Here is a 25,630-nt window from a genome sequence, read left to right on the forward strand (position 1 = left end):
AGAGCTCCCATTTCAACAGACCAATTCTGCAACATACTCACTTTATGTCCCCTCCGTGGGTTGGGATCATAGAATTTAGATCTGTCAGATAGCCTTTGGGGTCCACAACAGTTTGCCCACTCACTGAGTCAGACACCTGTGAGATAGGTAAAAGTGAACATCAGCTAGACATGACCATCAGTGTCTACAACAAAGAATTAATTAACAAGGACCCTGGAGACCTTCCTAACAAATGTGTCCAAGAATAAGCAGCCAGGAGGAAAACAATCTTATTGTAACTCAGACAACGGTCGGTGGTTAGGAAAATGTCTTCTATGGGGAAAGTGTAGAAATCTTCTACAAGGATTAATATTTGGGGGGAGGTATAGGATTGAAGAAGAATGGCTTCCATAGACTCATGTGTGAATAGCTGGTCCCCAGTGGGTGAAACTATTTGGAGAGAATTAGGGGGTATGGTTTTGTTGGCAGGCCACTGGAGGTGGGCTTTGAGGTTTCAAAAGACTTGTGCCAATAAGACAATGGTGGCATATGCCTTTAATTCCAGCACTTGGGAAGCAGAGGCAAGCAGAGTTCGAGGTCAGCCTGGTCTACAGAGCAAGTTCCAGGACAGCCAAAGCTACATAACAGAGGAAACCATCTTGAAAAACAAAAAAACAAAAAAGACTTGTACCATTCTCAGTGTGCCTCTCTCTCTGGCATGTGGTTGTGGATCAAGAATTTGAGCTCTAAGCTGTTCCTTCACTCCACCATCATGGACACTTAACACTCTTTTTTGAGACAGGGTTTCTCTGTGGCTTTGGAGGCTGTCCTGGAACTAGTCCAAGCTGGTCTCGAACTCACAGAGATCCACCTGCCTCTGCCTCCTGAGTGCTGGGACTAAAGGCATGCGCCACCACCGCCTGGCTGCTCTTAACACTCTTGATATGGAATAGTTACTTTAACTATGTAAAGATGTGTTACATTTATTTATGTTGTGGAACATTACTTTAAGTAGGCAAAGATGTATTACTTTTGTTATGGTGTATTTGTTTAATTATGTAAAGATGTGTTGCTGTTTCACCTTGCCTGCCTAAGGCTCCTGATTGGTCTAATAAAAAGCTGAACAGCCAATAACCAGACAGAAGAGGGACAGGCAGTGCTGTCAGGCAGAGAGAATATGTAGGAGGAGAAATCTAAGCTCAAGAGGAGGAGAGAACAAGGGAGAAAGAGAGGGGAATGCCCAGGTCCAGAAGTCAGGCAGCTGCCAGACAGACAGACAAAGAGGAAACAGGAAAGTAAGATATACAGAATGAAAGGTAAAATGTAGATAAAGAGAAACAGATAAAAACAGAGCTAAAATAAAGCCAAGCAATCATAAAAACCAGTCTTCACATCATGATTTGGGAGCTGGTTGATGGCCCAAAAGAAAGCATATTACACACTCTGAAATCACAAGCCAAATTAAATGCTTTCTTTTATAGGTTGCCAGGGTCATGGCGTTTTATAACACCAATAGAAAAGTAACGAAGACGCAAAGAGATCCCAAAAGTCCCAGGAAAAAAACTCAAGTAGACATATATAATAAAAATGTCTTTCCAGCCAGGTGTTGGTGGCATACACCTTTAATCCCAGCACTCAGGAGACAGAGGCAGGCAGATCTGAGTTCGAAGCCAGCCTGGTCTACAGAGTGAGTTCCAGGACAGGCTCCAAAGCAATACAGAGAAACCCTGTCTCGAAAAAGAAAAAGAAAAAGAAAACAAAACAAAAAAAAAAAATGTCTTTCCAATGTTATGAAATAATCGTTTTATACACTGAGAAGATGTGTCTTTGCTAAAGCACCTTCTGATTGGTTTAATAAAGAACGGAATGGCCAATAGCTAAGCAGGAAAACATGTTAGGAGGGACTTCTGGGGACATAGAGGTCTCGGGAGAAGAAGAAAGGCAGAGTCACCAGCCAGACACAAAAGAAGCAGGATGGGCAGTACAGAGTAAAGGTAACTGAGCCACATAAAAGAATGTAGATTAAAGATATGGGTTACTTTAAGTTATAAGAACTAGTTTGGAGCCGGGCGTTGGTGGCGCACGCCTTTAATCACAGCACTCGGGAGGCAGAGGCAGAGGCAGAGGCAGGCGGATCTCTGTGAGTTTGGGACCAGCCTGGTCTACAAGAGCTAGTTCCAGGACAGCCTCCAAAGCCACAGAGAAACCCTGTCTTGAAAATGCAAAAAAAAAAAAAAAAAAGGAACTAGTTTGGAACAAGTCTAAGCCGAGGCTGAGCTTTCATAATTAGTAAGTCTCCATCTTGTTTTTTTCCTGAGCTGGTAGCCCAAAGTAAAATCCATCTTCATCCCAGACTGACCTAAACCCAGAAATTCATAAAGTAAAAGGTTGGTAATTTCAATTATTTTTTAAAATTTCAATACAGCAGTTCATTCTACTATTATAATTGTGAATTTTTAAACTGCCATGATGAGCCAGGTCTGATAGCACAAGCTTGTAATCCCAGCTACTTAGAAGGCTGAGGCAGAAAGAACCAAAATTCAAGGCCTACCTAGCTATAGAGTGAATTCACAACTTACTGATTATCAATTCCAAAATTAAAAACTAAAAAGTAGCCAGGTGTAGTGGCTCATGCCTTTAATGCCAGTATTCTATAGGCAGAGGAAGGCAGATCTCTGACCCTGGACTTCAAAGTGAGTTATAGGACAGCCAGGGCAACCCTGTCTAAAAACAACAATAACAACAAAAACCACAACCTAAAAACAGCCATCATGGTCACATACCTTTAATACCAGCACTCAGGAGGTAGAAGCAGGCTGAGTACTGTTGTAGCATATGTTGATTGCATTTTGATGCTCCCAAGACTGCCGATAAAGTTTGCTTTGAATCAGAGGGCAGAGCTAGCTACTAGGTGACCAAACTTAGCCATAGAGGTTTTGGAAGACTGAGGACAAGTAGAGAGACACAGGAATAGTAGGGTGGGGCTTAGAGAGTCTTGGACTTTTTGGGTCAAGGAGCAAGAGAGGGCACTGGTTGCTTCTCAGCTGCTTCTCTGATCATTCAGGTTCTTACCTCAATATATGACTCCTGAGATTTTTTGTTTTGTTTTGTTTTTCAAGACAGGGTTTCTCTGTGGCTTTGGAGGCTGTCCTGGAACTCAATCTATTGACCAGGCTGGCCTTGAACTCACAGAGATCCACCTGCCTCTGCCTCCAGAATGCTGGGATTAAAAGCGTGCGCTACCACCGCCTAGCTGACTCCTGAGTTTTTAATAATTAAGAACAATTAGATAAATGCTTCAGAGCGTTGGTTTACATATCCAATAAGTTATCCAAGTAGTAAGACCCTGACTCAAAAAAAAAGTAAAAAAAGCCTGCAGATTTTGTGAGATGGCTCATAGTAAGCATGAGGGCCTGAATCAAAATCCCGAGCACTCATGTAAAAACAAAACATGCATGGTCATGTGTACCTGTAACTCAGCATTGGCAGGGATCTTGTGAGTTCACAGGTCAACCAGTCTACCCAAAACAGAGTGTCGGGTTCAACTGAGAGACTTCTTCAGGTATTAAGTGACAGAGCAGGACAACTAACACCTTCCTCTAGCTCTACCAGTATGTGGCACATGTAAACACACACACATGCATGCACGCACACACGAACAAAGTCAAAGTCAAGTAGATCGGGGTACAATATTTGCCCAGCTAATATATGTATGTATGTATGTATGTATATATATAAAATTTATATATTTTTATTGTTGCTTGTCATAGGTTTTGTTTTGTTTTCTTTCAGCAGGGCCATGCATATATATATATATATATATATATATATATATATATATATAGGTTTTCGAGACAGTTTTTCTGTGTAGCTTTTGGAACCTGTCCTAAAACAAAACAAAACCAAAGAGGGGTATGGGGACAAATATATCTTAAACAGTAGAGTGCTTGACTACCACAAAGATACCCCTGGGTTTGATCCTTAGCATCGCATAAACCAAGTTACAATCTCAGTACTGGAGAGATGGAGACAGGAGGATCTAACGTTCAGAGCCATCCTGTACTATACACTGGGTTCTGAACTACCCTGCACTACAAGAAACTCTGTTTCAAAAGAACGGAAAAATAGAGGGATTGGAGAGATGGCTCCGTAGTTAAGAGTACCTGTTGCTCTTGTGGAGGTCCAGGGTTTGGTTCCTAGAAACTGCATGGTTAGTCATAACTATCTCCACACTCCAGTTTCAGGTCATCCAATGCAGCCTTCTACATTTGAACAGTTCAGGGAACACATGTTGCACATACAAACAAGTAAGCAAAAACACTCATATACATAACATTTTAAAAAACAAAAAGGCGGGGCTGGAGAGATGGCTCAGAGGTTAAGAGCACCGAGTGCTCTTCCAGAGGTTCTGAGTTCAATTCCCAGCAACCACATGGTGGCTCACAACCATCTGTAATGAGATCTGGTGCCTTCTTCTGGCCTGCAGGCATACATGCAGACAGAACATTGTATACATAATAAATAAAATCTAAAAAAAAAGGAACAAAAACCAAGCAAACAAAAGGGCAAACATCTTGAATCTATGTTTCTAAATAGCAAGTACATAAAAGGATGACTAATCATAAGGAATATACAAATAAAATTACAACTTCACAACCATTAGAATGGCTGTTTTGGGAATCAGGAGAGATGGTTCAGTTGGTAAAGTGTTTGCCATGAGAGGACCTGAGCACCCACATGAAAACTGGACACAGCAGTACCTGCTTGTAATTCCAGTGCTAGATAGATGACAACAGGAAGATCTTTTGGGGCTAAGACAGTCTAGTGTAACTGGTTAGCTCCAGCTTCAGTGACCTATCTCAAAAAAGAAGGGGGTGCAGGGCTAGAAAATGGCTCAGTAGGTAAGAACACTGGCTGCTCTTGCAGAGGGATGGAGATTTGGTTCCCAGGACCCACATGGCAGTTCACAACTATCAGCAACTCAGATCCTATGTCCTCTTCTAGCCTCCACAGGCAACACATGTATGTGATGCACAGACATACATGTAGGCAAAAGACTCACACGTAAAATGGAAATAAATCTTAAAAAAAAGAAGGTCAGAACAGGGCTGGCTTAGTTATGGTAGAAAAGGCAGTGTGTACATTCTCTCCAACTATTTTTGTGGTGGTCCACAGGATGCTGAGAACAAAAATCAAAACCAAAGAGAAAGAGACTAGGCTTGCTTTGGGCTAAGAGGTGCAGGACCTTTCCTCACCCACTACAAGGAGGAAAAACAATGCCTTTTTAATTTTTTTCAAAAGATCTCATAGTATAACCCAGACTGGACTCAGACTCAAGGTGATGCTCCTGCCTCAGATTCCTGAGTACTAACATTTTATAGGTGTATTTCCATACAACACTCTTGAGAAAAGACAGGCTGGGGCTGGAGAGATGGCTGAGAGGTTGAGAGCACTGGCTGTTCTTCCAGGTCCTGAGATCAATTCCCAGCAACCACATGATGGCTCACAACCATCTGCAATGGGATCTGCTGCCCTCTTCTGTTGTGCAGGCATACATGCAGGCAGAACACTGTATACATAATAAATTAATAAATCTAAAAAAAAAAAAAAAAGAAAAGAAAAGACAGGCTAACAAGCACAAAGCACAGAAAAAAAAAGGGAAGGGAGAAGAAGAATTACTTTTCTAGTAACTGGGCATGGTGCTGAGCATCTATAATCCCAGCACTTTGAAGACAGTGGTAGCTAGGATCGGAAATTCAAGGTCATCCTTGGCCACACACCAAGTATGAGGTCAACTAAGCTACATGAGACTATCTTCCTCTCCTCCAAAACGCCAGGCATGGTAGTTTATACCTATAATTCTAGCACTTGGGAGGTAAAGGCAAGGAAATTACTACAAGTTCAAGACTAGCCTGATCTACATACCTTCAGGCCAGCCAATTATAAGCCAGATCCTGTCTTAAGATAAACCAACAAAAATACCCTGAAGAATATATACAGGATGCCAGGCGGTGGTGGCACATGCCTTTAGTCCCAGCACTTGAGAGGCAGAGGCAGAGGCAGGTGGATCTCTGTGGGTTCGAGGCCAGCCTGGTCTACAGAGCCAGTGCCAGGACAGGCTCCAAAGCTACACAGAGAAACCCTGTCTTAAAAAACCAAAGCAAAAACAAAAATGCAGGACGATTCTATTTTGTATAGTCCTAGCGTTTGTATTACTTGCCAACATGAAATACTAAATTCTACCTAAAACAAAACAAAACAAAACAAACAAACAAACAAAAAAAACGAACAAATATGGTAAGGAACTAGAGGAAGACACCCAATGCTGACCCCTGGCCTCCATATGCACAAACCCACATAAACATATATATACATCACATACATTCATGCACACACACACACACACACACACCACACACCACACACACCTACACCTACACACACACACACACACACACACACACACACACACACACACACACACAGAATGGCTATTTTCAAAGGAAAAGAAAAGAAATGTTGAGCTGGAAGAGAAAGCTCAGCAGTTAAACGTGCTTTCTTCTCTTCCAGAGTTCAGTCCCTAGAACTAGATGGTAGTGATGGTTGCATAATAATGGGAAAGTACTTACATTGGTAAACACGCACATAAAATGGTTAAAATGTCCAGGCATCACAATATAGTATCTGTAGTCCTGGCAAGGCGGGAGGCGGGAGGATCATTTTAGACAGAAGTGTGAGGCTAGCCCAGGCAACGTAGTCATGGTAAGACCTTGTCTCAAATACAAACACACACAAAAAGTTCTAAATGGTAAATTCTGGTGCTGGGTATAGATCAATAGTATACTGCTTATCTAGCATGCTTGAGGCTCTGGGTTTTACCGCTAACAATTATTTTTTTTTAAAAGGATAGGGAGGTTAAATAAAAAAGATACAGCCCACCAAGCATAGGGACACACGCCTTTAATCCCAATACTCTCCAGGCAGAAACAGGTGAACCTGTGAATTAGAGGCCAGCTTGGTCTACATATTGAGTACCAGGGCCAGGGCTACACAGTGAGACCCTGTAACAGAAAATAAATAAAATAAAATAAATTGTAAAACTTATGATATATATAAACTTTAATATGAAAAACTACCATGGGCTGGGCAGCGGTGGCGCACACTTTAATCCCAGCAGGCGGATCTCTCTGAGTTCAAGAACAGCCTGGTCAACAAAGTGAGTTCCACTCCAAAACCACAGAGAAACCCTGCCTTGAAAAACAAAAAACAAACAAAACCAAAAAACTACCATGGAACATGTTTTTCTGTTTTGTTTTGGTTTTTTTTTTTTTTTGATTTTTGGGGTTTTGTTGGTTTGTTTTGTTTTTTCAAAACAGGGTTTCTCTGTGTAGCTTTGGAGCTTGTCCTGGCACTCACCCTGTTTTGGTTCTTTTAATACTCTTAGCTGGGGTTACAGCTGGTAAAACATCTGCCTAATATAATGAAGGCACTTAGTTCTATCCCTAGCACCACAAAAAAGGAAAAGAGGAAAAGAAATAGAGAAACACTCATTGCTCTTACAAGAAAATGTTAATTCTATAACAGCTAAGAGAGAAAAACAACAAACCAAAGGTAACAAAGTGACACTGGTACTAAATACAAACTAACAGGAAAAATAAACTGCCACAATAAAAGTGCTTCTCAGACCCTGAAAGGCTTGTGGATATTTAATTGCACCACAACTAAATCATTAACTGGGAGCTGGAGAGATGACTCAACAGTTAAAGAACACTGGCTGCTCTTCCAAAGGACCCAGATTTTTGACTCACAACATACACATGATAGTTAACTGTAATTCTGGTTCAAGGGAATCCAATGCCTTCTTCTGGCTTTTATAGACATCACACACACACACACACACACACACACACACACACACACACACACACACACACACACAGAGTATACAAGACATACAATGCAGGCAAAACACATACAAGTAAAACAAAAATAAAGAAATCTTTAGAAGAAATTGACCAAATGGAAGCCCACTGGGTTCAGAGATGGACTGTATGCTTTAGATAGGCAGAGTGACGAAGAGGATACAGAAGTGCAAAGTGCCAGAGATGTCACATCATCCAGCAGGTCCAGGATAGGAGTGTAAAATGAGGAAGGTAATATGATATGCAGCAAAAATTCCACTTCAAAGACTTTACAGAAATATTGACTTAAATATGCCACAAAGAAGCCTATGAATTCAAAACACTGAGTTTTTTGTTTTTTGTTTTTTTTTTTAAGAAAAAAGAAAAAGAAAGGAAGTAAAAACAACCAGAAGTTCTCTAAAGATCAACTAATGAAACCAGGTATGGTATCACTCAACTTGTGTGATGCCAACAAACAAGAGGCTGAATCAGGAGGATCAAAAGTTTGAGGACAAACTTGGGAAAAAGAGACAGGATCTCTGTGAGTTCAACACCAGCCTACTTTACATGGAAAGTACCAGACCAGCCTGAGTTCTGAGCTATACAACAAAACATTGTCTCAAAAAAAGAAAAAGAAAGAGAGACAGAGAGTGAGAATGCTTACCTAGCATATAAGTCTAATCTCCAATATCACACACATACAAAAGACTAGATCATGCTGATATAAACTACTCTCCATTTTACAAGGTAAAGGAGTCATACACATGTTAACAGAAAAAGTACAATTTTTAAAAAATCATTAAACTACTGGGATTTTTGTTTGCTTTTGCTTTTGTTTTTGTTTTTGAGACAGGGTTTCTCTAACAGCCCCGGCTATCCTGGAACTTGCTTTGTAGACCAGGCTGGCCTCAAACTCAGAGATACACCTGTCTCTGCCTCCCAAGTGCTGAGATTAAAGGTGTACACCACCATGCCCAACTGTTATTTTTTTTTATTGTAAAATACTTGGTATTATAAATTTTCAAAAATACAGGGCTGGAGAGATGGCTCAGCAGATAAAAGCACTGACTGTTCTTCCAGAAGTCCTGAGTTCAATTCCCAGCAACCACCTTGAATGAGATCTCGTGCCCTCTGCTGGCATGCAGGCAGAAGACTGTGTACATAATAAATAAATAAAGTCTTTAAAAAAAAAAAAAACAGTAACAAAAAGTTAGGAATTTAGCTCAGTGGTTGAGCACTTGCCTAGCAAGTGTAGAAGCCTGGATTCATTCCCAGTGCTTTAAAAAGAACATTAAGCTTTATCAATAGAGCATATGAAGTTTGTTGGGAGTACACTCATCCCCTATGATGACCTCATACCTTCATAAGCATGTCACACAGGCCCTTTATTTGTTATGCTGAGTGTTCATGCCCTATAGAGAGACACAAATACCAGCAGACAGAATCTCACCCATCCTATGACAAGGGCAGAGTATAATTTCATAACAAGACATCCACATTTGTGTTTTTAATTTGCTGAGTAATTTGTTTTGTTTACACCAGGGAGCAAACCAAGGGCTTTACATATGATTACATAAGTAATCTACCAAATGAGTTACATCCCCCAAATTTGTTGCTTTCTCCCAGTTTCAGTATCATCTCTAAAAAACTTTACATGACAAATTCTCACCTGGCTAAGCCTCATGTCCATGAGGGTGTTTCTTGCTTGGCCAATCTTTCTCATGTCCAGCTCCCCTGTACCAGGTGTCATCAATCCTGGTGTCATTCCACCAGGGTACGGAGTGTTCAGGCCACCAGGATAGGGTGTGTTCAGACCTCCAAATTGCTAGGAGGAGGACAAGGAGGAGGACAAAACACTGGCTTGCACTGTCATGCTGAAGAGCCCCACCTCCTCTAAACATTGCCCCCCAGTACCCATGTCCTCATAGGCACAGCTATGCAGACTCTTGCCATAGCACAGCTATAGAAGCAATCAACATTCATCCTTCTCACCACACCCCATTTGCTTCTGTTCAGATACTCACAGTTTGTCGAGGATCAACAGAAGTATGGTTCTCTCCAGTCTGTAAATGTTTGGCAAAGAAACTGTCAGGAACAGGGGTCAGCTTCTCATAGCGTGGGTTCCGTTGACGTTTGTTTCTGGCATCGCCAACTTCTGGGATGCTCAGCCACTCTTCTTCTGTGACCTCTGCCAACTTCCTCTGGAAATATACAGATATCAACTGTTACTCATCTACGTGACTTCATATTTGCCCTCCTCAAGCCTCTGGCCTATTACATCTTAGGGCTGATGAAGAAATGGCTTTCCATTAAAAAGGGGGGAGGCCTGGAGAGATGGCTCAGCAGTTAAGAGCCCTGGCTGCTTTTCCAGAGGACCTGGGTTCAATTCCCAGCACCCATGTGGCAGCTCAAAACTATCTATAACTACAGTTCCAGGTGATCCAACACAATCACACAAACATACATGTAGGCAAAACACCAATGCACACACAAAAGATTTTTAAATAGATTATGCATTTCTTTATTATTTATTATATGTATGTGCATGCATGCTCACATGCATGCATACATACAAGGACAAATGACAAGATTTGGTTCTTGCTTTCTACCACCTGGGACCTGGAAACCAAATTCAGGCTGTTAGGCTTGATGGCAAGTGCTTTTAGCTGCTGAGCCATTCTGATAATCTTGGTTTTTCATTTTATTTAAATAAATTAACTCATTGGGTTTGTACTATTTTACTAAAATATAAATTATTAGGTAAAGTCCAATAGGCAGTTTAGAAAGCATATGCCTAAATGGAGAGAAATTTAATATAAAACTATTTTTCCACCTTTAACAGTAGAAGAGGGGCTGGATAGAGGGCTCAGAGGTTAAGAGCACTGGCTGCTCTTCCAGAGGTCCTGAGTTCAATTCCCAGCAACCACATGGTGGCTCTCTAGTGGGATCTGATGCCCTCTCCCAGCAGAAAGGCATCCAAGAAGATAAAGCACTCATACATAAATAAGTAAATCTTTAAAAAGAAGAAGAAGTTCTTTGCTTTTTTTTTTTTTTTTTTTTTTTTTCTTTTTCAAGACGAAGTTCCTCTTTATAACAGCATTGGCTGTCCTGGAACTCACTCTGTAGACCAGGCTGGCCTCCAGCTGGCAGAAATTCACCTGCCTCTGCCTCTCGAGTGCTGGGAGTTCCATGCTTTGTTTTTTTTAACACATAAACAGATGATCAAATATCCTGAAGCACAAACCTTCCTTAAGCAATTAATCCTCTAAACTAAGTAAAGAGCAGCGCTAGTAATGACTCAGCAGTAAGACAGCAGAGCAGTCTGGCCTTTTGCTGCTGCTGGGATGAGGGACAGAGAAGCAGTAACCAACCCATCTGCTCACCTTGAGATCTGAAAATTGCTGCTGGATTTTGGGACGTTCCATTCGGTATTTCTCAATCTCTTCTTTCTCTCTTTGTTCTCTAGGAAATAAAATATGTGCCTGCATTAGAAATGTTAGATGTAGGTGTGGTGGCATCTTGCCAGTGAACCTGTAATGGCTTCAGGTACTGACAGAACTGGAAAGAGGGAAGAGGGAAACAAGAGGCAGGATCTCTCTCTCTCTCTCTCTCTCTCTCTCTCTCTCTCTCTCTCTTTCTCTCTATCACTCTTGTCACAGATCAGATAAAGAGCAGAGAAAGGCTGCGGCAGTTCTTTATTGTTCTGTGTAAGTTGTTCCCCAATAAAACACCCAGTTTCAAAATACCAAAATAAAATAAAATAAGAGAGTGCTAGAGAAATAACTCAGTGTTTAAGAGCACTAGCTGCTCTTCAGTGGATTCCATTCCCAGTACTCACATATGTTGCATAGATATACATGCAGGCAAAGCACTCATATAGATAAAAAACAATTTTTAGAAAGATTTTTAAAAGTTAAAAAAAAAAAAAAAGAGCTGGGCAGTAGTGACATACACTCTTAATCCCAATACTCAGGAGGCAGAAGCAGGCAGATCTCTGAGTTCTACACTGAGGGAGGAAGGCAGGGGAAGGCTAAGGATATAGCTCAGGTGTAAAGAATTTGACTACTATATATGAGGTCTTGTGTTCAATTTCTTTATACCACAAAATAAAACAAGCAAAATAAATAAATAAATAAATAAATAAATAAATAAATAAATAAATAGCCAAGAGAAAAAAAAAGTATGGGGATACTGTTAGTGCAGCGGTAAAGTATCTGCATAGCCCACACAAGGTAATATCCCAGGCTTCCAGAAAACAATACAATACAAAAAACCCAAAGCTGGGCATAATGACCCATACCTTTAGTCCCAGCATTTGGGAGGCAAAGGCAGGTAGATCTCTGTGAGTTCAAGGTCAGCCTGGTGTAAATAGAGTTCCAGGACATCCAAAGCTACATAGTAAGTCCTTGTCTCAGAAAATAAATAAATAAATAAATAAATAAATAAATAACAGGTTTAATCCTCTGCATCCTCCCCCTAAAAAGGCAATCCTACTGGACATGGTGGTGCACATACTAAGGAGGCAGAAGCAGACAGATCTCTGTGAGTTCTAGGTCAGCCAAATTACACAGTGAGACACTGTCTCAAAAAAAAAAAAAAAAAAAAAAAAAAAGACAAAAAAAACAAAGCAACCCTAATCATAGTCAAAGTAACACCCCAAATTCAGATGCTTTTGTGGAAGCTTCTAAGCCTTGAGGCTATTCTACAAATACCCAGTCTTTATGCAGGTACAGCTGTTACAGACCAAGGTCCAAGAAGCCTCTGCAGTCAAATAGACATACACCTGTTTTTGCAACTTTCCTCCTAGACCAAAATAAAACACAACAAAAAGAAATTTATTTTGTCTGAAAGCTGGATAAGCACAGTATGAAATAACATACCTCCTTTCTTTTCTTCTTTCATCCATCCGTTTATCCAGAGCTGCATAAATAGCATCTGCTTCCTCATCATCTTTCTCATAGGGCCCACTTGAGAAGAGGCTCCCAGCATAGCCATTAAACTAAGAACCAAACAACACATATAAAGGGTCAGCTTTCCCACCAATACAGAAAGCAACACTCACATCCATAAAATGAAAATATCTAAATCTTAAAAAAAATAAAAATAAAAAGAGAAGCTATTCCAGTTGGAAGAAACTAAGCATACTAGTTCTTCTCTGTTGTTTTGCTAATGGATATGTTGTCAAACTGCCTTTTACTTATGTTTATACCCACAGATCAGAGCTACTATCAATCTTTACCAGAAAAATCTTTCTGCAGTGAATAACAGTGAAAAAGCTAACAAATGGTAAAGTGCTAAGAAAAAATTGCAGTAAGAATCCCAGCACTCAGGAGGCAGAGGCAGGTGGATGTCTGTGAGTTTGAGACCAGCCTGGTCTATAAGAGCTAGTTCCAGGACAGCCTCCAAAGCCACAGGGAAACCCTGTCTCGAAAAACCAAAAAGAAAAAGAAAAAAATTACAGTAAGTACTCATTCCTAAAATAGGACAACTGTATCATTTCCCCTTCACTGAAGAGGCATTAGAGAGAATATAAGGAGAGATGAGGAGTGCTATAAAATGCTATCTTCTGGCTACACAGCCACCGCACCCATGAACTCACTGCACCTGCTGCCACCTGCACAAGACAGAGCTAACAAGATCAGCCAGCCTTCCAACAGGCAGCACTAATTGGACTCAGTGGGTTACCAAAAACAGAGAACATGAAAATGGGAAGGAGGCCTGTTGGGAAGCACTAGGATTGGGTGGATCTGGAGTAGATACGATCAAAATAGTGTATAAACATATGAAGTTATCAAATAATATATAAAAGATATTCTAAAAAAATTAAAAAATATTTTTAGGGATTAGAAAAATAGAGTAACAGTTAAGAATAGGTTTTCTGTACCCCATAATAGGTTTCTCCACTGATGAAGTAAACCAGATCAATCCGAATTAAAAAGTAAAAGACCAGGTTTATTCGGAGCAAAATCAACTCCCAGGCAAATCCTCCAACCCCCAGAGATTGGGGGGGTGGGGAGAACCACATGGAGATCTAAAGGATGTAAGGTCGAATGATTAAATACCTTGTAAGTGCAGGGTGGAGATGGGGTAGTGATTATATGTCTGCCACAAGCTGGGTTTGTGTCCAATTGTGACACACTTTTAGGTGGGGTCTTGAGGTGCTGGCAACTTTGAGGGAAGAGCTGCCACCACCAAGAATGCACAACTGGGCTTTTTGGCTATCTCAGTGGCAGATTCTCTAAGGGAGAGGGGGAGGAGAAAGAAGGAGAGAGGGGAAGAGCGGGAGAGAGAAAGGGAATGATAGAAATGGGGACTTTCACAGAATGAGCTAGAAGTCCTAGCAGAACAAAGAATATATACTGCTACTGGGCTTGGTGGCACATGACTTTAATCTCAGTACTTGGTAGCCAGAGGCAGGCAGATCTCCGTGAGTTTGAGGCCAATCTGGTCTACAAAGTGAGTTCCAGGACAGCCACAGCTCTTGTTACAGAGAGAAACCCTATCTTAAACAAATACATACTGCTCTTTCAGAGGACCCCTGGCACCCAGGTCAGATGGCTCACAACCACCTCTAACAACATCTCCAGGGGAAATCCAATGCCTCTGGCCACCTCAAACACATGCAATCATGTACACAGACACATTCTCATACACACATAACTTAAAAATAATGAAAATAACAAGGTGGTGGTGGCACTGGCTTTTAATCCCACCACTTGGGAGGCAGAGGCAGGTGGATCTCTGTGAGTTCAAGGCCAGGCTGGTCTACAGAGCGAGTGCCAGGACAGGCTCCAAAGCTACACAGAGAAACACTGTCTCAAAAAAAAAAAACAACAAAATCCATTTAAAAAAAAAGTCACCTCATCATAGTTGGTATCATTCAGATCCTCATCATCGTCATCAGCAGCTTGATTTTTCTTCATCTGGTCCCCCACAGTTCTCTTCCCTGGTGGGGCATGTCGATCATCCACAGGATCATTTGCATCCCGGGCAGGCCCAATGTCTGATCGGGTGGTAAAGCCAGTGGCACTGCAGGAAGCCCAAAGACATCATTATTTGAGTGACCCTGATCCTATGCTCTCTTCTGATCATCATTTAGTAACATCACTTCCCATAACTCTGGGAACCTCCAAAGATTCTAGCACTAATGAAGTGCATACTTGTACATTACTGGTCTTCTTTGTTTGCTAAACCTTTTTTTTTTTTTTTTTTTTTGAGACAGGGTTTCTATGGCTTTAGAGGCTGTCCTGGTACTAGCTCTTGTAGACCAGGCTGGTCTTAAACTCACAAAGATCCACCTGCCTCTGCCTCCCGAGTGCTGGGATTAAAGGCATGAACCACCAATGCCTGGCCTTGCTAAACCTTTTAACCTACAATGAGATCAGAGACAGTTTTTCTTCACCCCGAGGTGTCTCCATTTCTCCTCTACATCAGTGTCCAAGCCTTCAGACATCCCTCTTCTCTATTTGGGGCCTCACATTCCCAAATGTCTGTTGAGCACAAACTCCCCACTTTACACCAGGCCCAAACTGAGTTTCCTCCATTATGCACTCAACAGCTGTTCCAGGATGATCAGCCATTAACAGTCATTCCATAAGAGACATTATACACATAAGAGACATTATACAATCATCTTTGTCTCCTTTTGAGTCTGTCCATCCTGTGTGTTGCCAAATACTACTGACAAATTGTTCCTCAAGACCACAACTTCTGCCACAGCTGGGAATCCATTTATCATCCCTGCCTCCAACCTACTCCTACTTCAACCCACAATCTGCCATGTTATTCTTTTCAAAAATGTAGCTCAGCCAGGCAGTAGTGGCACACACCTTTAATCCCAGCACTTGGCAGGGAGGCAGAGGCAGGCGGATCTCTGTGAGTTCAAGGCTAGCTTGAAGACAGCCAGGGGTACACAAAGAAACTCTGCCTCAAAAAAACAAAAACAAACAAACATAAAAAAAAGTAGCTCATAAACTATGGGAGCTCTATCCTAATGCTAAGGTCCCCATAGCCTCCAGCTCCATTCTTTTTGCAGCAAATCCCACTATGCTAAGGTCCCCATAGCCTCCAGCTCCATTCTTTTTGCAGCAAATCCCACTATGCTAAGGTCCCCATAGCCTCCAGCTCCATTCTTTTTTTTTTTTTTTTTTAAATTTTATTTTATTTTATTAGTTCTAGTTAGGGAACAAGCTTATTTCAAGTCCCTTCTCCCTCTCCCTCCCCTCACCCCCAAACTTTCTCCCCCACCCCCAGCCCATCCCCCCAACCCCATCCACCCACTACTCCCCAGGCAGGGTAGGGCCCTCAACGGGAGCTCAGCAAAGTCCACCAAGTCTTCCTATGCTGATCCTGGGCCCTTCCCCATGTGTCCAGGGCCAGAGTGTAACCCTTCATATGGGATGGGCTCTCAAAGTCCCTTCTTGCACCAGGGAAAAATACTAATCCACTACCAGAGGCTCCCTGGCAGCTCCATTCTTTTTGCAGCAAATCCCACCATTCTGGATTCCTTTCTTTTCTGGCCTCACTGGGACTGAACTTTTTCTTTTATATGCAATTTTACTAAGTTAAAGTTAAAACCTTCCTTTTTGATTAGCCAGATAGGGAGATATACTATAGAATGCTTCTATACACTGTAAATATATATTGTTCCCATTGGTTAATAATAAAAGCTGACCACTAGCCTGGCAGAATAGGGTTAGGTAGAACAATCAAACAGAGGAGGGGCAGAGTCCAGGGAGACATGAGCCAGCTGCCCAAGAAACAACAGCAAACCAGTAAAAGCCAGGGCTACCTATTCTTTTTTTTTTTTTTTTTCCTTTTTTTTCTTTTTTTCGGTTTTTCAAGACAGGATTTCTCTGTGGCTTTGGAGGCTGTCCTGGAACTTGCTTTTGTAGACCAGGCTGGTCTCAAACTCACAGAGATCCACCTGCCTCTGCCTCCAGAGTCCTGGGATTAAAGGCATGGACCACCACCGCCCGGCTTAAATATTATCTCTCGTGGGTACTGGGAATCGAACCCAAGTCCTCTGGGAAGAGCAGCCAGTGCTCCTAAATATTGAGCCATCTCCAGCAGCTACCCATTCTATATGGAGAGATATCTTGCCCAGCCTAGGCACAGGGGTGTGGGGGTAGAGAGGTGCCTGCCTCAAGGAGATGAGACAGACTTAGTATACTTCCTAGGGGAGGCCTTACCCTCTCTGAGGAGCAGATGAGAGGTGGGGGGGGAGGGGTAGTAGGGTAGTGGGGTAGTGGGAAGAGAAAAGGAGGGGGAACTGGGGTTGGAATGTAAAAAATAAATTAATAAAAAATAAAGAAATAGCCGGGTGTTGGTGGTGCATGCCTTTAGTCCCAGCACTCGGGAGGCAGAGGCAGGTGGATCTCTGTGAGTTCGAGACCAGCCTGGTCTATAAGAGATAGTTCAAGGACAGGCTCCAAAGCCACAGAGAAACCCTATCTCGGAAAAACAAAAAACAAAACAGAAAGAAAGAAAGAAAGAAAGAAAGAAAGAAAGAAAGAAAGAAAGAAAGAAGACAGGGCTACATGGCAACACAGAGTAATAGAAACATGTTAATTTAAATGTAAGCGCTAGTTAGTAATAAGCCTGAACTATATATAGGTCAAATTATATCATTATACAACTATATAATTATAGTTGTAATTAATAAAACTTTCTGTGTGATTATTTGGAACTGTGCAGCCGGGACATGAAAGCTCCACCTCCGTTTACGAAACTCAAGTTCTCCACAAAAACAGTCAGTGCTCCTAACTGCTGAGCCATCTCTCTATTCCCATTGTCTTTTTTAAAGAGGTTGGGCAAGGTGCTGGAATCAAACCCAGGCCTGGGCATGGTACAGTTGGCTACACCTCCAGCTGCCTTTTAAAACTGCCTGTTTTTTTATTTATTTAGTGTGTGTGACCTGGTACATGTATAGAGGTCAGAAGACAATAATCTATTCTCCCCTTCTATCACGTGGATTCTGGGGATCAAACTCAGGCTTGACAGAGCCTTACCTACTGAGTCACCTCAACAGCCCACTACTTGCCTTTTTATGTGTCTACACCAAATTCCTCTTTTTGTTCGCTTTTTGAGACAGTTTCTGTCTTAAAACTTGATCTGTAGACCAAGTTGGCTTCTGGATCCCTAGTGCTGGAACTACCTGGCATAAATTCCACTTTTCTTTGCTTTTCCCAATCTGACACTTCAAATCCTCTTTGTAAATCTGACTAAAATGCTACACTCTTAAAACTTCTGTTCTCCTGTGTGTGCTTATATACACAAACACCAAACCTTGAATTCTAGTGAATTCAAGTCAATTCTAAATACTATTAACAGGAGAGACTTATGTCTCATCTAATGCATAAATAAGTAGGAAAAATACTATTCATTTACCCAACACCTTATGGTTGGCAGGCATAGGCCATTGCTGTCCAAAGGTGACCTATGGCCACACACCCTAGAGGGAAAAGATGCTTAAGGGAATAAAGGAGTAGCACACTCCTACTATACACATCAGACTCAACTGCTCCTTACAGCCGACTTGCTTGTGCATATTACTTCAGACACCAAAACAATGAGGCTCACACGCCTGCGTAATCCCTGAGGTCAGATTCACATCTCAGGGTGGCAGTCGGGCTTATTCTAACAAAAAAGGCCACCATGTCTGTCAAGCATTGTGTCAAATTACCTAGTGCCTCTCAGAATATATGGCGGTGAACGTTATTCTTGTTTTTGAGACAAGATTTCTTTAAGTAAACCTGGATGTCTTGGAATTCGCTACGCCGATCAGGCTTGTCTCCCCCCCAACCACCCCCACCGCGCCCCGCCTCAATGCTGGGATTAGAGACCTTCACCACCACACTCAGACCCTCAGGCACTTGTTTTTTGTTTTTTGTTTTGTTTTGTTGGTTTGTTTTGAGATGAGGTCTCTCTCTACTTAGTGGTCACAAGTATCATTCTCAACTAGGCCTGGAGCAAGTAGTGTTCCAGAGCACTAGCCACCCTTCCTGGTATAAGTTCCGCCCACTGCCTTACCCCCGGCCCAGCCCGGGTACATAGCCAAGCGGCGCGGGCATGCCCAGGAACGGCTTCTTCTTCTTGTTCATGGCGGTGTTTTTGGCCGAGGCAGAGAAAGATAGAGGAGCAGGTAGGCGGCCGAAGAATACTCGCGGTGTCGCAGCTGGAAGAGAGGCGGCTACTGCGTCGCCGGCGCCCCGGAAGTAGAGAGTGAGGTCGCGCAAAACTCCGCCCACACAGAGCCTCTGACGGAAGTCAAAGATGTGAGTTTGCAAAGCGTTTCCGGTCGGGGCTGCTGGGTGGGTTTGCTGTGGGAAGCTGAGCACGCGTGCGCGGAAGCCACTAACCATTAACGCAGCGGGCCGCGCAGGCAGATGTAAGGGTCATGCGTTCTGTTGCTGTGCCAGGGACGATGCACAGCCTGAGCCCAGTAGGCTTGTTGAGGAGCGTCCCGGTGCTGGCATGGCCTCGAATCTGCCTAGCCTTAGGAAGACGGATTCAGCCTACATGACCAAGACTTGCCTAGCTGTACTGTGTGGCCACCGCCCGTCGATACTGCGTGCACTCCGCAACTACTGCTCTGTGCGCTCAGCGTTCAGAACTGCGACACCCCCCCCTCCTGCTCCGTCCCACCCCCGTGGGCCTTCAGAGAATAAGTGCATGGGCCGGAGTTACATGCTTGGGAGTGATTGTGTGCCCAGGGGCTTTAGTGGACGCGCACCACAGTAACTCTACACAGATATTTTCTGCCTGTGTGCAGCTCTACGCAAGACAATGCCAATCCCACCTGTTGGGTAATAAATAGATTCAGGTCATGAGTCAGGCTGTACTGGGCAATAGCCCAAAGGTATAAAGGATTGCTTAGCCACAGGGATGATGGGCTCTACCTGCAGAAACAATATACTAGGGAAAACAACCCTGCCTCCGGTTAAATCACAAAAATAGCTGTACCTTCCCGGTAGCTATTAAGTATATATGTATGTGTGTGTCCAAATCCCTCTACATGTGCTCCCCTTTCATCCAGTGGAAAGATCAGGGCCCCTCTGTTTCAATAAAGCAGTCTCAACCTGGGGAGAGCATCAGACTCTAGGGCAGACAGGAAAAACTGCAAATTGCTATGCTGGACCAGGCAACCAGACTTCTACGTCCAGTGCTTTTCAGTGGAGTACTGAAGCAAACAACCATTCTTGGCTCCTCAAACAAGCTTTTAGGGAGGAACAGGATTGATTGAGTCTATGAACACTGAACCCTTAGGAACAGAGTCTGATTCAGGAGTTCAACAGAGAGGCATAGTACTGCCTGGAGTTCAAAGTGACCCGCAGGCAAATGTCAGCTAGCGTCTCTGGAAAATGGTCTGAGAAAAGAGAATGCTCCAGTAAAGAACGAGCAAGTGGGGATGAAGATATAGCTTGGTGATTAAAAGAAGTTTTCATATTTTTGCAGAGGACACGGGTTCACCCACATGACAGCTCACAGACCATAAACCCCAGGGCTGGGGGATCCGATTTCCGCACCAGGTACATGCGTGGTGCACAGACATATACATTCGGGCAAAACATTCATGAAATTTAAAAGGGGATGAATAAGTTAGGATACACGGGTATTTGGGAGAGATTGATCTAGCCTTTAGCTGGACAGCGTAAGTAAAAGGTCACAGGTGTGATTAGGGCCCCCACTACTACCACACCGAGGGGACCGAAAGTTCCTCTCTTGCCAACTGCAAAGCTCCTCCAGCACATTGCAGGAGAGGCTGGTCCGCAGAGCCGTACCCAGGTGCGCAAGGACGCCTTTTGCCCTGGCGGACACCCTCAGCATACGCAGCCCGCGCGCCGCCGATACACCTCCGAGCTCCCGGAGCGCGCCTTGCGCCCAGGGCTGGGCGGCAGGTGCTTTGCCGCGCAGACTCCCGGGCCGCGGGGACCGGCTTGGGCTCGGCGGACTCGGGCGGGTGGGGACGCGGTGCGCGTTGCCCATCGGCCGTACTGGCCGCCTGGTACTCCGCGAGGGGCGTGTACCCGAGCCACGCACTGGCGGACTCCATGTTCACCGAGCTGAGGTCAAAGCTGAGCCCCCCGCGAGCTCGCGCCGGGGCTGTGCGTACAGGCTTCGGGGAGCGCCCGGATGTGGACGGTGAGGTGGGATGGACCCTGGAGCAGGAATAACGTGGGCGGTGGGGTGGGAGCAGGACTGGTACTGGGCCCAAGGAGAGCACTGAAGCTGGACTCAGAGGGTTTCCGGGGGCGGCCACCGCGGGGAAGTCTTTGTCCAGAATTACGGGGCAGGAGGGTTGGCAGGAGGGCGGCAGTCAATCTCAGGCCTTGGCTTGGAGTGGGGATGACTGTCAGGAGCTTCTTCACCAAGCTGACACCACACTCTGATCACCCTTTACTTCACACAGAGAAAACCCTCCCCAAACCCTAACGTTGGGGCCAAGGCATATAATTCTGGGAAAGACAAACCTTGGCCCAGTGCAGGGAGCAGATAGGCGGGGCCTGGGCAGCCCTGGCAGGTGCGGCTGGCTATAGCTAAGACGTTAGACTGGTTTCCCTTATGAGGTGGGTGCTTTCTAGCCCTAGTCCAGGGAAGGCCTTGCACAGCCCTCAAACTACAATGCCTATTCCCTGGATCTTGCTCACTTATAAGTCTTATGGCACTACAGGCTATCCCAGAATGGTAGCTACACACTTTTTAAGCCCACCTTCTTTCTTATGTTGGCTTGGAGGCACCACAGAGTCATCTGTTCATACACAGTGCTTATGGGTGCTTTCTGTGTGCCAAGAACTGGCAAGCCTTAGGGATCCAGACATTGGTTGTCCCCAGACTCATGACAATCGTAATTCCTATGAACGACTCCAAAACCAACTAAACAAGTGCAACGAATTAGTAGGGGGTGGGGAGAAGGTCCCCAGTACATCTGTGCCGACCAGTCCCTTCCTCGCTGGCACCCTATTGACATGAGTTGTTCTGGGGTAAAACAGAAGCCAAACAGAAGGGAAATCAAGCATGTGTCTGGCAAATTCCTGTTGTCAGCTTCCCCAAAGTTCAAACTTTTTGTCAGTGAGTCATAGTGACTGTTGAAGACATAGATGTATGTGTACACCCTGGTCCTGAATGACATGCACCAGCCCAAGGCAAAGCAAGTCAGGGCAACCCTGGAGACAGCTCCACTGGCCTGGCTATAGGGAGGTGCATCCTCTAGTAGCACACTTGGGGGCAAAGTGTGGGCTATCGGCTGATAAAGGAAAAGGCATGTCCACTTTGTCTTCTGAAAGAAGTCTTCAAGGCAACTCTTGAAAATTTTCTTCTGCCTCGGGGCTTGAGGTTTCCCCAGAGGAGAAATTACCCCCTCATTGATAGAGAGATGATTTACTTGTCAGGAAGCTGGCTCACAGGGAGAGGAGCCAGCCCCTGACCACTCTGACTAGGAATCCCTGCATACAGCCACTGCCCATTTCAGCTTCTGCCAGACCCTCCTAGAGCACACAGTATCAGCTGAGAACATACCCTGCCACCTGCCTCGGACACCAGGCACCAGCTTCACCTGGCATGACTCCCGTAGCCAGAGGGCATCCAGCAGCAGGCCAATCAAGCTCCTTCAACAGCCGGGCTCAGAAACCCCCCAGGTACCTACCTACCCCACTTCATCTTAGCCCTTGCCCTCAATTTTTATTACCTTCATACTACTGACCTTACCTCCCTACCTGCAGGCCCGGCTATACTCTGATCACTATGGCTTGTACCATACAAGCCCTTCACTGTGTGGCCTGACAAGGCCAGTGGTCTTGTGGAGCCAACAAGATGTTTGCAAGTGGCTCAAGAAGCATTGTCCTCACAACTACCTCGTCTATGTCGAGGCCTTCTCCCAGCATGCCATCACTGGTATGGTGGGTCATGGGTTAGGGAGGACCAGGATGCTCAAGAGAGCCTCCACCTCACTTAGTCAGCCTTGTTTCCCCCTCTATCCTCCGAGTCAGCCTCCTTTCCATGCCTCTATTGTGTGTATCTCTCTCTGCCTCTCCCAGTCTCTCTGCTCTGTCTTTTGATGCTTCTCTGATTAGCCTCTATCTTTTTTCTGGCTTGTCTTTCTACCTTTCTCCCTTTAAGAATCCCTGAGTCTCTGCTCTTCTTTCTTAGTCTTTGGTGTGTTTTTGTTTTTGTTGTTGTTGTTTTATGGAGCGTCTTATTGTATTGCCTATCTACTTTGCCTCTGTTTGCCTCACAGCCTTCATCCTTCTCTCTCCCTAGGCCGAGCTCTGCTTCGACTGAATGCAGATAAGCTGCAGAGAATGGGGTTGACCCAAGAGGCCCAGAGGCAGGAGGTGCTGCAGCAGGTGCTTCACCTGCAGGTGCGTGAGGAGGGGCGGAGCCTGCAGCTGCTCAGCCAAGGTTAGTAGCAGGGACCTAGAGTACCTGGGTTAGGGAAAGGGATTAGGCTGAGGGGGTAGGATGACTTTTCTGACCATAGAAGGGTGATTGGAAGCATCTGGTAAGGACCATCCTGGGGTGTGCCAAAAATCCAACTGTCCCTCCTATCCATCCTACAGCTTCCTTCGGAAATATGTCCTAGCTGCTGCCTAGACTTGGACCCCAGACCCCAACACTGTGACCAGAGCCCACAGCCAAGGATGTGGCCGAGCTGGCCCTACAGCCCCTTTGGATCCTGCAGGATACCCTAGTGGCTAAACCTAGCCCAGTGAACAGGGAAGGGCACAGGACTGCCACCTCCAGGTTCCTCTGGAGAGGCACTGTAGGTTCTGCCCTGTGGCTGGGTGGGTGGTTGTTGCCTGCTTGAAGACCCTTCTTCTGGGATCCAAGCCCAGGTCCACTCCCTGGTGCTGCTGGCAGCAAACAGGGCAGCTGCCTGGAGCAAGAGTGGGGTTTGAATGTCCCCAGACTCCCAGGGAGTCTGTTTATTTATGTTCCCTCCAACATGTGACCATCGCCCATCTTCTGAGTCATGAGTTCTCCCCTTAAGTCTTTTAATTCTGTTTTCCCTAGCCATCTCCAGGTCAGCCACACAGTGGGACAAGCTTTCTTGGCTCTCTTTCTTGTATCTCTTCCCTAACCCTCTCAGAGTATAGCAGGCCCAACCTGTTATCCACAGGGATGATCGGTCATCACCCCAGCTAGCTGTCATGCCATGTTTTTCACTCAGTGACTGTGAAACTTCAGCATACCCTGTCCACTCATGAGAAGTGAAGTTGAGAGGGGTCCAAGATGCTCAAGCTCCAAGGCCAGTGTGTGACATAACACAGACGCCAGTGCTGCACAGGTAACTCCATGTCCAGCCACCGGTTTCAGCAGTGTTCTCAACCTTACCTTTGAGGAAGTCTTACTTTTAAGCATCTTCCCTACTCCTGACTCTTAGAGACCACCTTGAAGAACGTGTGTGCACACTTGAGCATGTGTGCATGTACACACCTCTATAGCTTTCCCAAGAAAAATCTGTATTTATAATTTTTCCAAGAAAATTATATAGGGCTGTTCCTGTCATGTGTCACCAGACACCTGAACAACCCTTCCTTGGGTATTTGGGGGCTGGTGCTGCCAGGAAGAAAGACAGTGAGGATGCTCCTGGCAGCTCACTCTCACTCTGTCATCTACTAACTTTCCCAGGGACTCTAAAATCTCAGGGACAGTTGAGGCTCAGCCTCCAGTCCCCTCTGTGTGCCAGAAGCTGACCTCAATTCAAGGTTGCTCATTACAGTTAATTTAGGCCACTGACCTGGCATCTCCTATCCTGTATGCCCTCCACCCATGGAAGGGCCACTTTGTTGTGTCTGCCTGCCTTTAGAATCCCCAGTCCTTGTTCCTGCAACCAGAGATCTCTCTCTCTCTCTGCCCTTTTCTCTTTCCTGACTTTCCTATCCTATGCTCCTGTCCTGTCTTCCTTGGTTTTTGGTCACTTTTTTTATACTCTGACAAAAAAAAAAATCAGAAATAAATCTGGTTCTCAAATGCCACCACTGTTGGATCTCTGAGAAGAGGGGTGTCTAGGACAGTGCCTACAGATAGAGCCACTGGAGGGCAGTAGTGTTACATTCTGGAGCCGCTACCTGATAACTCCAGGACACCAGGGTAAACAAGATGTCTTAAGTAGAGGTCCTGTGGATGTTTCCCCAGATTGGAACACAACAGCCCTGACACACTCAGAACAACAGCTTGGGTACATGGAATGAGGCTCTCTGGAGCTGCTGTAACAGTGGGTTCCTGTTGGTTCATGATCTGGGAGTGTAGCTTAATGATGTTGGACATGGTTTGTGGCCCAGGCCTAGATTTGATCTCCAGCACAAAAACAGAAACAGAATCAGGGGTCCTCTAAAAGTAGAGAAGAATCCTTATCTATTCTGCTTTCGAGTGGCTATCTGGTATTCCTGGGCTCAAGGCTACATCACTAATCAATTTTTGTCATCACTCTCTTCTGGCATTTACATATACCCTTTAAATGTAGGTCCACTTGGGTAATCCAGATAGATCTCAAGAACTTCAGTCACATCTACAAAGACCTTTTTTTTTTTTTTTTTCAAATAAAGTATCACTACAGGTTTAGGAATTTAACATGTCACCTTTTGGGGCTCACTTTTCAGCCAGACCCTGACATACATAACACATGAAGCACGCACCCTGAACACAGCAATCAGACATACAAATAGGAACAGAGGCATAAGCCACAAACACAGTGACCCCACAATACACAGACATGCCTGAATACATACAAACACACTTGCATATTTGAC

General features: G+C 44.5%; 2 protein-coding genes across 3 annotated transcripts in view; one reads left to right on the forward strand and one right to left on the reverse strand.

Annotated features, from left to right (window-relative positions):
* The window catches only part of LOC100767706 (pre-mRNA-processing factor 6), a 61,379-nt gene extending 42,273 nt beyond the window's left edge, over positions 1-19,106 (reverse strand). For both annotated transcript variants that reach the window (XM_027420006.2, XM_027420007.2), the window contains exons 1-7: positions 18,912-19,106; positions 14,741-14,909; positions 12,761-12,879; positions 11,264-11,342; positions 9,905-10,081; positions 9,550-9,705; positions 42-136 (exon numbers count right to left, since the gene is read on the reverse strand). In XM_027420006.2, coding sequence (XP_027275807.1) covers positions 42-136; positions 9,550-9,705; positions 9,905-10,081; positions 11,264-11,342; positions 12,761-12,879; positions 14,741-14,909; positions 18,912-18,982 — 866 coding nt within the window. In that variant the 5' untranslated portion in view covers positions 18,983-19,106. The remainder of the gene's footprint in view (positions 1-41; positions 137-9,549; positions 9,706-9,904; positions 10,082-11,263; positions 11,343-12,760; positions 12,880-14,740; positions 14,910-18,911) is intronic.
* A 50-nt stretch (positions 19,107-19,156) lies between these two features.
* Samd10 (sterile alpha motif domain containing 10) lies at positions 19,157-25,004 on the forward strand. Its single transcript, XM_027420008.2, has 5 exons — positions 19,157-21,023; positions 22,335-22,516; positions 22,601-22,772; positions 23,139-23,279; positions 23,438-25,004. Exons 1-5 carry the CDS (start codon positions 20,933-20,935, stop codon positions 23,458-23,460), a joined length of 609 nt encoding a protein of 202 aa, XP_027275809.1. The 5' UTR covers positions 19,157-20,932; the 3' UTR covers positions 23,461-25,004.
* Positions 25,005-25,630: the final 626 nt, after the last annotated feature.

The sequence above is a fragment of the Cricetulus griseus genome, chromosome 6 (genome assembly GCF_003668045.3).
Source record: "Cricetulus griseus strain 17A/GY chromosome 6, alternate assembly CriGri-PICRH-1.0, whole genome shotgun sequence".
In the NCBI taxonomy this organism is placed as follows: domain Eukaryota; kingdom Metazoa; phylum Chordata; class Mammalia; order Rodentia; family Cricetidae; genus Cricetulus; species Cricetulus griseus.